Genomic DNA, 15,199 nt, shown 5'->3' with positions numbered 1-15,199 from the left:
TCTCTGAAGCCTTTACAGTATCTTTATCCTGCTCAGGATAATGGATTATGCAGAACCTCTTTCACATACAATAATTTTGTGGGTCTTAAGCCAATAATCCACTTAGTATTATGTATAGTACTGTATATTCAAATCACTAAGATTCTATATTTTTTCCATCTAGTGGCAGTTATATCTTGTATAGTACATTCATTTTGTCATTATCCACTTTCCTTACTAAAGCTGTTTCATCATGTTCCAGAAATTTAAGCTACTAACTTGGAGCAATGTGCATTATTGGTATTTTTTTTGCTTTCCACTTTTTCACCTCAAAGTTACGGTTAAGTAATCTAATGCTTTAAAGACAAAGGAATAATTTAACATATTAAGGTTTACTTACCACATTAATCTGTGGAGTCAATTCAGACAACAATTCATTTACTGTACTTGAATGAATTAGTCTGAATCAACAGAAAACTGTTTTGGACTTGATACTGTAGTAGTAGGCATCCATCTGATACTGTACCTGTTTACTATATGGTTGGTTTATTTGTATTTACCTGAAGGCCACCAAGTCAAGTGATATAACTGAATGCAGACACAAAGCCAGTTCCTTGTTTTAAGATATGTCCTGACTTCCAGGACGGGTGTGTGTCTTGCTTTCCGACTGTCCCCTGCGGTCACTTTTCCCTCGATAGAATTCTTGGTGAATCGGATACTTTTGATGGTGCCACATAGCCTTCCCGGCTTGGTGCCGCCTTTGATAATTACTTACTTATTTAAAGATGCACCCCATTTTTCCAGCTTAATTTTGAACTAAAACACCTTTTTGGTACTGTATTTATAACTTTGGCACTTGGTTGAGGGTGATGATGTCTGTGCCTCTATAATGGGAGGCCAGGTTTGACCTCTAGTTTCTGGTATGCTATTACAGGACTTGCAAGGGCTGATGTAACTTGAGTGGGGCTATCTCGATGTTGTTGGCAATCGGGCTCCACTGTTCAGCCCCTCTACAAAGTCTCTTACATTGTGGTTTGAGCTTAAAGCTGTTGTACCTTTTAAATAAGTTGTCTGGATTAATATCTTCAAATTTATTCAGTATTTTAACGTATTGATATCGCCCCTCTTATGTCTGGTTCTCAAAGTTTAGTTCGAGGTTCTCAGCCCTCGGCCTCTCCTAGTACAGATGTTGATTTGGTTCTGGAATGATTTGTCACTAGGCACAAAATCTTTCCCTATATAGTACTTCACACCTATTTTCTCCAGGTAATGCCTTCCCTTCCCATGGTACTCAAATTAATTTCTGTTCCTCACACAAATCCATGTTCTTGCATAACCTGTTAAATCCTGAGTATTTATGCAACTGGTATAAAATCTTCATCCTAGAATTTGTACTTTTTTCTATAGATTTTATCAATCCAATGTTTTATCATATAGAACTCCATTTTCCCTACCAAAGGAAACCCATTTTCCTTGTTACTTGTGGCTGCTAAGTAAGACTACTTTAATGCATGTCTGCACATAGAATAGTTTCAGAAATTGACAAAACCCTGAAGTTAATCATTTTATAATTAGGTAAAAAACTAGTTACTGTAGTCAAATTTTGCATTCCTTTTTAGCCAAATGAGCATCCATAATCAATAATCCAATAATGCAGTAACATTCTGTAGTCTTAAATGTTAATAAAATTATTTTCTTGTTTTCAGGCATCACTTCAAAAAATAAGCCCCACTAAAAAGTCTTCAGCAGCTCTATCACCAGTCAACGGAGACATAAAGAGCAGCATTCTTGGACGTGAAGCAGCGTATAGATCACCAACAAAATACTCCACTACTGTGTATAGCACAAAGTCCTCTCATCCATTATTTGCTACATATCCGCAACATGCTACAATATCATCTGCTGCATACAGGCAGCTACGGCAGGGTGTAAAATAAGTAAATTAAAGGATATACTAGAAACACGAAAGAAAGCTTTAGTATGTAAGGATTCTGATTAAGGGAGAAATGCAGCTCACCATTGCAATAGGACATGTGCATCACAGCCAAGTCAAAAAAGGAAATTCATGCAGCTGGAAGGACTTTGATCTGGTAGGGAAGTGCAGCTGATAATGGTAATGTGAGGGCAAGTGTGTTTTAATTAGATTAATTAATCATGGTCCTGTGAACAGGATGGTCCTGTGAAGAATTTTAGCATTCAAAGCCATCAAGTGAAACCATTATAATTAGTGTACCCTCATTGAAGATGCTCTCTCACACACTGTATGCATTTGTGCACACACACACACATACTGCATATTCTTATGGAATCATTTGTTGTGTAAGCAATGCAAAATTTCATATATAAACATCTTGCCTAATAAAAAATGTAACTAATGAGAAGTTCACACACATGACTGATAGTCAATACATTCTCATCCTTCAGTATGCAAATTTGAATAATGTGCCATAGTGAATTTGTTGTTTAAGGAAGTTAATTTGTACTAGTCTGTCCAGCAATGGGCACTACACTGGCATTTAATTTATTGAACATGTTCATTATTATTAAGACATTTTGTGATTGAGCACAGTAACACATTTGTCAAGCATTTTTGTTAAATTTATATTAGGGTTTTAGTTTATATACATTTTTGTGAGGCACAACTAGATTTACTTATCATATTTTGGATGTAATTTTTTTTGAAGAATTGTCTAAAGTCGGTTTCTTGCCGTTATGAACTGAGAATATTTATTATGCATATTGGAAAATATCTCAATTTACTACACTTCGTGGCAAATTGTGTATGTACCCAGTTATTCATTTGTAAAGGAGTGGTCTTTTCAGTTGACGTGAAGGTTTTACCAATTCATGTTCCAACACATTGGTATCTTTTGCTGTGGAGTCTTCCATGTAATACACCCAAGAGGAAGGTAAGTCAAGTATGGTATATAATTAATAGAGCTTTTACCCTTGGATATAAATGCCATCCTGAGCAACATAGTTTGCTTGTATACTCTTAGGTTAATTTGAAAATCTAGGTAGCCATCATTCCTATTTACATTTTATTGTTATAGTCTGGGTTAATATTAGATCACAATATTTTCAGCATTACCATGTCTTTCATAGTCTCAGATTGAAGCATTTGCATAATAGTAATGATTATTAGCTTTTCCTCTCTATATAGAAATATAAAGCTCAATTCCAGATCGGTAAAGCATTGTACAGTTAATACTACTGTATAGACCATGATATTGATCAATTTCTCGTAACTTTTCAATTAAATATCATAATATTCCACTCTGCCTCCACAGCATTGGTATTTCTTGTTTTTAGTCTCGCTGTAAATACACGTCTAACTTGTCACATTATGCTGTTCACAATTAACGTACACTTCATAGAAAATCAATCTTTACATCATTTGTCACTGTCAATCCTGAGTGTGCTGATTGTTTAAATTTCTTACACCATTTTGGTTGTTTCAACTCAAGTAATTCTTGTCACCCTTGATGTTTCATATTTCACTAATATTGCAAAGCACAGTACTATAGTTAAATTGACAGTTCTGGGTCTTTCAGAGATCTTGCCTATTGTTTTTATGTATGGTATTCTTAAAGTGCAATCTATATTCATCTATCCATTATGGTGCCATTATCCCATTATAGTACCAATTTTCATGAGTCGGGAAGGCATCAGCCTAGTTACTGAACGGCATCTTAAAATAAATGCTTCTTCTTTTTCCAATCACAGTAATTTGTAATTTTGGCTTAGTTTTAATAGTAGCTTTTGTAGTCTGGATTTTCCACAATTAAAATCCTTTACTGATGTTTATACATCTTTCTTATTTCCATAGTTCTAAGATTACACTTGTATTTACTACCTTTAATTAAACAAAAACCTATCTTAATCTCGTCAATGAATTGCCAATTGGCCTGTCAATAGTCCCGTATCTTAATCCCAAGAAAATAATCATCTTTCTTAACATTAACATTATTAAAGCTGAATACAATATTGCTTTTGCAGAAAATCATTTTTTCAATTCAGTATTTTACCAGATTTACCATGTACACAGAACCTGTTCATCACATACTTGAATTCTTAGTATTGTGGTGATGAAAACTGGATTAGGGTAACCACTTCTTTACAAGTCTCCTTTTAATTTTGTAAATTATATTATGTATTGCAGTACCTAACTATTGGGCATTAAATTTTATTACATTCATAAACATAAGTAACTAAGTACAGTACAGCATACTGTGTGTGTATGTATGTATGTATGTATATATTTATATTTTTTTTTTATTCAGCGTCCTCGCACAAATTATAAATTTGGAATGTTTACAGAAATTTAATATAATTTCACCAACTACTTTCTGTAGTTTAGACATTGCCACACAAAAATATTAAAAAAAATGAAAATCACTTTAGCTCCATGATTTCTTGGTAATTTTATACGATATAATGTGAAAATTGTGCTTTAATTAATTTCTTTATATTTTTTCGTTATTTATATTGGTGAGTAATGGCACCACTACATTACATTACTACCGGCACATAGAGGGATAAAGGTTGACCGGAATAGTCAAGTCTTACAGCACGTGTCAGATGCTGGCCTCAATAAAAACTTTGTACATGGTTAAACTGGCCACCACGGAAATTACTTTGATTATATAGTCTTCAGGAACTTAACTATACAATTACTTTATAGTTTGTATTTTGAATGATTTTGCACAAAACAAAATGTAATCAAATTTAGTTGAATAATTGGGAAATTTAATAAACTTGTACAGTATGATGTGCAAGACATGATCTTTGTGCATAAAATAGAATGTCATGTAACTGCACTCTTAACATTTTTAAACTTTTTTCTACTGCATTTCAATTTAATATAAAGTAAATACATTTTTTTCTAATTAACATTGAAATGTCAGCAAGATCTTAGGAAAATAATTACTGTAAGCTGCCAAGCCTTGCGTCTTGGAAGGCCTCCCGACCTCTTCTGGTAAACACGCTAGCCTCTGGCTGCTGCTCCCATCATCACTGTTGCTCTGCTGATTTAATAGAGCTTGTAAATGTTTTCTGCACAAAAGAACAGTAAACAAACTGATTTTTTTCAGTAATTTTTGCTTTTATAAAATGCTCTTATATTATCTATTGGGGCAGGATTTATTTTGTGGAACTTTAATGAGGTGTACTGTACTCTTATAACTTAAGAGGCGTTGATCAGCAGGTCTTCTGCACAGGATAACTTGGAAAGTGTGCAACATTGTACCAACAATTGGTCAAATAATACCATATCAAAAAATAAAACAGCTCATATGAACCTTTAAAACTAAGGACTTATAAATTCTTAAATAGCTTTGGTAATCTTCCATTACCAAGACTGAGCAAAAGGCGAGGCAGTACAAAGACTTCGAAAAAGTATTTTACTTCCATTTTTTCGTTGTCTTCAGTGCTAACACTGTACATTTCCATAATTTACCTTTAACCCTTAGACAGAGGTTATCGTCATTCGTTGATTCGCGGGGTAATACAGTTGCCGTCATATGACGGTTTAAACCATTATTGTCTAGGTTTTACATGTATGATGCAATATGGATATAATAGATATATGGATGTAATAGTTTACCTTGACCCATGAAGAAAATCTTCCTACCATTTCATGATTACATGTTCTGGAAGCCAATTAGGCCATTTGTCATTGCCCAGAGCACACCATCATTGTACTGCACATTGTTCATATCCTTTTCACTACTTTCTCTTGGTTGTAATGGAGTATACCTGGTAAAGCATTCAACAGAAACATGTGTTATTGAAATAATTGTGTTATGTGAATTATGTGATTTATCAAGTTATTAAACATTATAAATGAAGAGAAACAAGTGATAAACAATCGGTGAAACATCCGAGGAAGCCTCAGTCGGGCACCAGACTTGCCCTTCGAGAGCGCTTGAACCCAGTGAAACGATAAATATTCACTTATTTTCGTGTTTTTCTTACATATTGCATACAAATTCTTCCCATATTTTTTTCTTTTCTTTTTTTTTCTTTCTTTCTCTCCATAGGCACATATGACCATAGTCTCTGTCTAAAGGGTAAAAAGAGTACCAGAACTGGTGCCATATTATTAAGCCAAAGAGTAAATTTCAAACCTTCAAATAGAAAACTTTACCCATCTAAAAATACCAGATACATGCTAGTGGTTAGAATTATAACAATGCTACTCTTTAAATGTTCTTTTAAAGAATTTGGACAATTTATTACTTAAGGTATCATTACATTGCTGGATCAGTATGTAGAACTGCACTGTAATGGACGTTTACCACGATTACAACAAAAAGTTCTCATTGTGAAAGAATTTGAGTTCTCAATTAAAAGTCTTTGCCTTTCCCTATTACTGTACTAATTACTGAAATTAGAATAAAATTTGCAAATGCAACAATAATACTGATGTCTGATAAATTTTTCAAATGTATTTTATATAAAATAGAAAAAGCAGTTAATTTGCAAGTTAATAATTTTTTTGTCAAATGTTTTATTGATTGTTATTTGTAGTCAGTGATTATTCAAATTTGGACACAATCAATATGAGAGCAGTAAGCAAGTGAAACTAAAAAGAAAAATAGTAGAGTACTTCTACCCATTATTTTAAAAGCAAAAAAAAAAAAAAAAAAAAGGGTTGAAAGTCCCTTTCAACCGTTAGTCCCATTAGATCACCGATAGTTGGAAATGTGGACACCCGCAGCTGAAACTTGGTCCAGCAACTTGTTGGGTGAGAACATCCACCCATGCATACGTGTGCCCGCGCGCATGTACATGGAAAGACATTCATGCATATACAGAATGTAAATATTTTTATTGAGACTTGTAAATATTTGTATCTTGGACTGTTTGTAGTTGTAAATGCAAAAAAAAAAAAAAAATCCGTTTGTTCCAATGTAGAATTGTAAATGCATTATATAATTTTATGGAATACTCTTTTAATGAAATGACATACATTTCTGAAATGTATGTCATTTCTTTAATGAAATGACATACTTACATAATTTTATGGAATACTCTTTTAATGAAATGAAATTCAACTGGAAATCTAATGGAAGTATGATAGCTCTGGTTATGGCAAAATGAAGTGTTTAAACTTTTTTATCTATTACTAATCCATACTGTATTGTGAAAAATGGCTGTCTATTTTCATCCCCCTGATATTTGAAGCACAAGTTAACAATTAAAAATAATTGCTCTAGATGTAGAGAAGTTCAATGTTAATGTTTTTAATAATGTTTAGTACAAGATGCATATTACATACAATATGAATTTATATCATCTATGATTATGAAAAATTATGGTCAACGTTTATTCCTAGTCCTTGGCAGTGCCTTCATCGTAAGCCTTTCGACAACCGATATATATAAAAGTGCACTTCTATAATTAGACAGTCTTGCTGAGTATGTTTTCAGGGAGCTTTTAAGTACCACAATTCATTGGCTTTGCATAATTAATGATATTTTTTATTATTCTTTCCTTGTATCTAAAAGATTTGTATAGGCACTGCATTGTTAAGTACAGTACATCACGACTTCGTTGAGTACAAGAACTCTTCGACAACTTTAATTACGCATTTATTTTTTGTAACATATGACGAATGCATTTTACGGCTTTAAGGAATTGAGCAAAATTTTAAACCAGCTAAAGCTGCTGAAATGCTTGTACTGTAAAATAATGAATCGTACTATATTTTTGAACGAATCTCATATAACAAAATTGCATGTACAATGACCTGCCATTTATTCAAGGCTGTAGCACTAAAAGTATATGAATGTTGAAATCTGGAGGTACTGTATCTCCTAAAACTAATAGAGAGGCCAAGCATTTTTGACACTGCAGAGTACAGTGTGTGTGCACGTGTGTTTAATGTAATTATTGAGTCAATAAAAGTAACAAACAATGTAAGGGAAGTAACACTATGTAAGGGAAGAAGTCGCTCTCATATTTTGTGAAAAGCCAAAACCATTATCTCCAGCTCTTAAGCCACATAACATAACTTACCAATCCTTGATAGTCAAAACACTATTTTAAGCAAGTAAATAATATACTGTACTAGTACATTAGTGATGTAATACTATACAGTGTATTAAGATTAGTGATGTAAGTAATGATGTAAATGTTGGGGTGCATATACATACACGCACACACACACAAGCAGTAAACTAATGAAACAAAACTGCAAAACTTACACAAATCTAGTACTTGAGCACTGTGGATAAATGGTGTTTGACTACAGTATATAAAGCCGTATTTGACAGGATCCAGTGTGCCTTCCTATTTCTTCTAATAAATTCTTGGAGATTAGATGATTATTTTGCTTTTATGTATACTGTATTATTATTATTAATCTACTATATTTGTATATTTTTAAACAGTATTTATGTTCCTTCCAGAAATGTATTAAAGCTGATCTAGTTTAAAGACTTCAACGTGTTTATAATTGTGAAGAACTATATTCAAGCGAAACTGAATGGGATAATTGTCTAATACATTTTCAGTCAAAAAGTATCCCTTCTCAGGGTTGAAGTTCTTGACTTGTGATCCTATTCTGAGTTGGTGCCGTGTGATGGTCTTTCATGTAGCTCTTAAGGTACTATTGTGTTCATGTTCTGTTAAAAGTTATTGTGCCATACATGATAATGGCTGCATATTATTTTTCCACTGGAAACTGTGATATTTAATTCCCAATATGAAGAAATATTTATATTCAACTACATTGTTTCCTCTGATAGGGCATATAAGTACTTTCAAAATAATTATTTGTGCAATGGTACTGATCTCATGCTTTTAACTAACAATTACATAGCTGTGCATAATTTATGGAAATCATAGACTACAAGTTGTTATGCACATTAGTATAATCAGTATTTATTCTGATCTCAGAAAATGTTTGTGTGATCCACCGAAGACGTATCTAAAATAAAAATGTAATAAATTTATTGTTTAATAGCACCTTTTATATATACTGTATATTACATTGTACTTTTAAATATACAACAGGTCTCGGACTAGTGAATGACCACGGTTCCCATTTTAGCCTCTCATCCTGCTTTACAAACCAATCACATATTGGGAACCTTTTAATGTTTTAAACCATACTCCTTAAAGATGATATAACTATACAGTACTCTAAAGAGTATAATTTGAAGTGCATCGATCTCAGTCCCTTAAATACACTACTGTAATTATCAAAAGAAGGCACCAAGCTGAGAAGACAATGTAGGACCATCAGTGGAGATTATTAAAAAAGGCACTAGATATATCACTTGGGATGCCAATACAGTACAAGACAAGGACATAATGGCAAGCAATGTCAAAAGTAATCAGATTCATCAAGGATATTATTGAGGGACATTAGGAAAGCAAGACTGACGAATATCCTGAAATTTAGACATTGTACAAGTTGGTGCACAACTGTTAGTGGGGTATTGCAGTTCAGACAACAAGGAACAGGGCAGTGTTCCCGAGAGTTAAGCACCTATGGCCAATACATAACCTAGCTAGAGTAGTTAGCCTTCCTCCTACCATGGTAATAGAGGTTGTCATTAAGAGTGCAGAGTTTACCTGTAACACCAGACCAATGACTGCATTGGTCATGGATTGAGGAATGAATGACTGGGAAGAAATCTGAATATGGAATGCTTTTTTGGGGGAAAAAGGATAGGTGCAGATGGCCTTAGCAACAGCAGCCTGCACATTTATGTACAGTAATAACTATGGCTGGGAACTCGGCAAAACAACTGTGTTGAATCTGCTCGAGCCCCGCCTCCACCGGGGATCGAAATCGGAATCTTGGGACTATGAATCCCGAGCGCTGTCCACTCGGATGTCAGGCTCACCTGACACACTTGCTTACCAATGGTATCATATACACACACACACACACGCACGTCAATTCTTAGCTTAAAATATTTGCGATTTACCAATTTGTTACAACCTTGCACTTAAAAATTTGTTAAATCTGTTTCATAAATTGATAACTTTGTTAATTATCAATCATTAATTTTCTCACCTAAATAGCAACTATTGTGTGTCTTGTTACAATATTCCAGCATTGTTAATGAACTTATTATTATTATTATTATTATTACTATTATTATTAACAAGCTTAGGTATACACAGCAACGTGCTGCTACCCTATTCTATATGAAAGATTATGCAGTGTAGATAAAACATCTATGAACTCTAAAGCTTTAAGTACATCTGCATCTCCAGTCCATACTTGTTTGTTCTTATTGTTTATATTGCGGTGGTGGACCCCCATACACAGTGACTAGTTGTGCACCCTCTATCCATCCTTTGGGTGGTAGTGAAGGTTGCTAGTATCTAATGAAGATTTAATGAACTGCATTTACATAATGACATAATGGTAAAAAAAAAAAGATTGTGCAATATTAACTGCTTTTAACCTGACATTCCTAATGTTAACTTCCTCTCATCCCCAGGTCCAGCCAACTACAGCCAGACAAAAGAAGGCAACGAGGACAGTCTCTGTACTGAATATCTACAATGACAGAATAAAACGATGCCCTGCCCGTCGATACTTGGTCTTCTGATCTAAGAGCTCGCTTTCTGATGACATCTTGTGCCGATTCTTGACTCAAACTTTAAATTTCAAAACTAAAATGCTACCTCAAACACTGGCATTTTATCCTATCTTCCTCATTTGATTAAACATGATTTGAACTGCTGGGCACAATGTTCTCGTGGCCCGGTCTCTGACTAGGCTGTTAGATGCTGCTGTTATCCTGAACCCACCACCTGGATGATTGGGTATAGTTTGGTGTTTATAGGCCCCAGAATTTAGTTCCAAACTAAACTGACTGACCCCTCCCCTCTCTATACAACACCTTCCTCGCATCTTGCTTCAGTGGCATTACTAAATGCATAGACATTATGGGTAAGTAAGTATGCTTGGTTAACCATTCGCAAGATTTCACAATATGAAGTGTGTGCTCCCTTGGTAGGGCAGCCCTACTATAGTGTTAACCTAGTCTTATGAACTTTCAGAAAGGAGCTATAAAACCACCTATTAGCTCTCCAAGTAGGCAAACAAAGAAAGAGATGGCACAGGTCTGCAGAGAAACTGGAGGCTGACCTGCAGAGGCTTAGTTTCCATTTATACCATACTGTAATTACATTGAACTGGCCTGGTTAAATACTTGGTGTTCTGGAGATATGGGAAGGTGCACGAGTGTTCCACAGGACCTGTTCTGTAGGTACGCAGATCACCCTCAGGATTGTGTACTGGCCTAGTTGTTCTTGCAGAGGTTGAGCTTTGGCTCTTTGGTCTTGCCTCTCAACTGTCAATCAACTAGTGTACAGATTCTTAAGCATATTAGGCTCTATTGTATCTACACTTCAAATTGTGTATTCCTCCTCTACATCACTGCCTAATGCATTCCATCTGTTAACTACCGACACTGACAAATCTTTAAAATATGTGGCTCGCCCAACCACTTGAGCTGGATGGTAGAGCGACTCGCTTCGTGCTGTTTGGCGTTCAATCCCCAATCATCCAAGTGATTGGGCACCATTCCTTTCCCCCGTCCCATCCCAAATCCTTATCCCTCCCCCCTCCCCCCCCGGTGGATGGATTAGGAATGGTAAATCCATGTATTTAAGTTAGGATTACCTTCACACCGTACTAGTTGCCTGTCCTTGATGAGGCAACTTATTGTTCCTCTTCCCAATTATTTGTATAATAAACATAATTTATACTATGCCAACAGCTTTTGCAGGTAGGCAGTTCCACATATTTAAACCCTAAGGGGTGAAGTCTCTCTTCAAGCAGTTGCCCCTTTATACATTACATTGGACCTTTAAGTCTATATAAAATACTAAAGTCGGGAGGACAAGATCACCTGTTAATTCTCAGGTTTGAGAGCCACATGACTATCAACTAATTTGTAGATGTAAACACTTTGAATTTTGTTTTTTCAGAATTTTTCTATTCTTTCATACAGAAATCCAGAGGGATACACGAGTACAGTAAATGTCATCAATAAGAATAGTTTTGAATAACCACTAATAAGTTAAATTTTAGTGTGCTAGTGCCTTATTTATCCAAGATAAAATTTTAAATGTACAAACCCAATATTAAGTGGTAGATACATTGACAGCTTTCTTCCGGGAGATCAATGGTACCGTTACTGTAGTTCTTAGCTCTTACACGAAACCACGTCATCCTCGGATGAAAAACTTATAGCTCAAGAGTAGTGGAGCAAGAAACGGCAATAAAGGAACAAGATACCAGCAGGAGTGTTCACAAAACTACTTGCCCATTTAGATGACAGCCCAAGCATCCGTACTCTTACTCTAGGGTGTCTCGTAATTAGAGTCACTGCCCTTAGCAGGTGGCGACACAAAAGCGAGCAAGGTTTCATTAATCTTAAAATTCACAAGGACGACGTTACTTGTGTTGCCACACCATTTGTGGCAGACACTATCTTCATTTTTAATTAAAATAAAAATTCACCTTCAACCAAGAAAAAAGGATCAACCAAGGATATCCATTACTAATAAAAATCTGTTCACATAATTAAAACCTAGAGATGGAACAAGCTCAACACAGAACATGCATGCATCACTAGTTCTTTGTTCCAAAAATTTTACTAATTTATGAATACATCCTTCTTAAGTTAAAAATATAATTGTTAAGTCTTGCTAGAATTTCATGCAAAAATTCTTTCCTGCTCTTACCCCCCCCCCCTCCCCCCACTATCTTCCTAAAATGTGAAAATTTAATACAATCTTTAAATTTTAAATTTAAAGATTCTTAAATTTAAGATTAAAGTTCACATTTTTAAATTAAAAAATTAATGTTTAAATTTGAGGAGGGGGCAGGAGAACCTTAACAACATTTCATGTCCTTAAGTGGCAAGTTGTATAGAAACAAAGCATTAAGAAAACTTCTGGCTAAAGTATTTAAGAAGATTGAGCTAGTTTAAATTTTATTTTACTTCAGGAAACTAGGCCATTAACAAAAAATATCAAAAGTTTGTGTCACTAATGACAGACTTTACGTGGTGACAGGCAATGTCGTGCCACTTTATGCCATCGTTATAGATGTTCTTCAGTACCTCGAGACGGTCCTCTTGGCCTTCCCTATTGTCACCCGAGCCTGGGGACGGGAGGGGGAGAGTTAATATTTAAGACCTGATCATTTTAAGGAATATAATATAGGGAATCTTGTGATGAGTTAATCTTTGTCTACAGATGTTTGTCTTTACAACCGTTTAAGCCTTACGAGTAACCTGCACTTAAAAAATCTACCAAACACCCGTATGACAACTTGGGCTGTAATGACAAAATAAAGTCAAACAAGCCATACGGACGATCTAGTGCAAGACCAGTTGGTGCAGGACAGTGTACCTGGATGACCACCTCCAGGTAGTCGCGCCTCGCTCCTTGTCCCTTTCACGTGAACTACCTTGGTGATATTTAGCGCCCTCTGATTATCCCGCACATTTGATGGTGCTACATAACCTTCCCGGTTTGGTGCCTTCTTATTGATAATTACTTACTTTCTCGTGAACTATATTCCACCTAACAAATACTACATAGTTTTAGAAAAATTCTTGGCCATTTAATAAATTTTTATCCATTAGGAAGACTATATTTAATATACATTTAAGTCAATGAAGTATAACTATGTTAAACACTCAAGTAAACTCACTTATGGCAAAAACGCTCTTTATGAAAGCTTATCCTCTTTGATATCAACTAGCTGGAAGCCTCTGCCAAGATTAGCAGTAAGTTGGCTTGATCCCAGCTATAGGTATTAGTATTTACGCACCATGAGAAATGGTAGTTCTTACCAGCCCTCGTTTCATGCATCTGAAACGGTTGAAAATTATATTAATCTAAAATTACTAAAAGGGGGACAAAATAAGCCATGTTGAGGATTCTAACTTGCATCTTCAGTACTCTAAAAAAAAAAAAAAATAAAAACATTGTTCTTACTATGTTATCAGGTATTCCACAGGATGGAGTGTCGAGTTTGCTGTGGCCTTGAAGGATGAGACTCAAGCTGGGACCAATGGAAGCTGGAGGAAACCAGAATTCTTACGGGCTCACTATAGCCCGTGCTATATAGACATTTCGTTCTGAGTAGCCAAACCTAAAACAGAAGCTGGGGTAGAGGCCGAGGGGCGAATGGAAGTTGGGATACCTGAAATGGAGGAAAGGGGTGGAAGGACAAGAGTGCCGCTTGAAGAGTGAACTGTTGGACGTAATATGGAACTGGAAAGCAACTAGTTTGAAACCGGTTAGTGTCTTGAGAACTGTAAACTTTTCCTTCAGGAAAAGTTTAGGGAAGGAAGAGGCAAGACGAAAATTGGTTTTGTTTAGGATACGGGAGGAAGACCAAGGTCTCTGGTCCCCGGAGACCCAACACACCCACACTAGTATTTTAACCAGAAACTGAAAACTAATACTGTATCAATTTAAAACTAAAGAGTGCATTTAGACTTAACCCTGGTGCAAAAATATGGTTAATAGGGTAAGCCAAGGAAGAAAATATTGAAGAATTTTTCCTTTGTAATAATTACACGAGAATGTTAAGCAGGATATTTGTTTCAAACAAATTGGTAGTTACCTGTTAAGTTAATACTATCCAAGATAAACCATTTGTTAAGCCTCTAGGCTAGGGATGTAGATAACCTAGAGGTTTGTAAAGTACTTCCAAAATTAAGGCTGAAACCATTTGGGGGGGGGGGTGGAAAATAAAAGCTACACTTTTGTAGTAACATTGACTGCCAAGAACAGAACTAGTCATGTAGTTTCCTCGCGTGACACAAGTGGGGTAGAGGAGTGTCACAGGTCAGTCTGAGGTCTGCTATAGTGCCACACGCAGCGTTGTGCACTTTAAACCCAACCTTCGATTACCCAAGACAATTCTGAAATGTTAGTTCAACCTTAAAAAGGGAGGGAGGGAGGGAGGACAAACAAGGGGCAGGAAGGGGAGGCAACAAGGGGCAGGGGGAGGAAGGGGACGCAACAAGGGGCAGGAGGAGGAGGGGGACGCAACAAGGGGCAGGAGGAGGAGGGGGACGCAACAAGGGGCAGGAGGAGGAGGGGGACGCAACAAGGGGCAGAAGGAGGAGGGGGACGCAACAAGGGGAAGGAGGAGGAGGGGGACGCAACAAGGGGCAGGAGGAGGAGGGAGGAAGGGGACGCAACAAGGGGCAGGAGGAGG

The 15,199-nt window shown here is 35.9% G+C and overlaps 1 protein-coding gene across 3 annotated transcripts in view; it reads left to right on the top strand.

Moving 5' to 3' along the window:
• LOC123766886 (extracellular signal-regulated kinase 2) overlaps positions 1 to 8,935 on the top strand; it is a 149,575-nt gene extending 140,640 nt beyond the window's left edge. For all 3 annotated transcript variants that reach the window (XM_069307483.1, XM_045756341.2, XM_069307482.1), the window contains exon 9: positions 1,686 to 8,935. In XM_069307483.1, the coding sequence (XP_069163584.1) occupies positions 1,686 to 1,714 (29 nt within the window). In that variant the 3' untranslated portion in view covers positions 1,715 to 8,935. The remainder of the gene's footprint in view (positions 1 to 1,685) is intronic.
• Positions 8,936 to 15,199: the final 6,264 nt, after the last annotated feature.

This window comes from Procambarus clarkii, chromosome 60, assembly GCF_040958095.1.
Source record: "Procambarus clarkii isolate CNS0578487 chromosome 60, FALCON_Pclarkii_2.0, whole genome shotgun sequence".
Taxonomy (NCBI): domain Eukaryota; kingdom Metazoa; phylum Arthropoda; class Malacostraca; order Decapoda; family Cambaridae; genus Procambarus; species Procambarus clarkii.
Note: the sequence above shows the minus strand (reverse complement) of the source record. Positions and strands in the feature narration are given on the sequence as shown.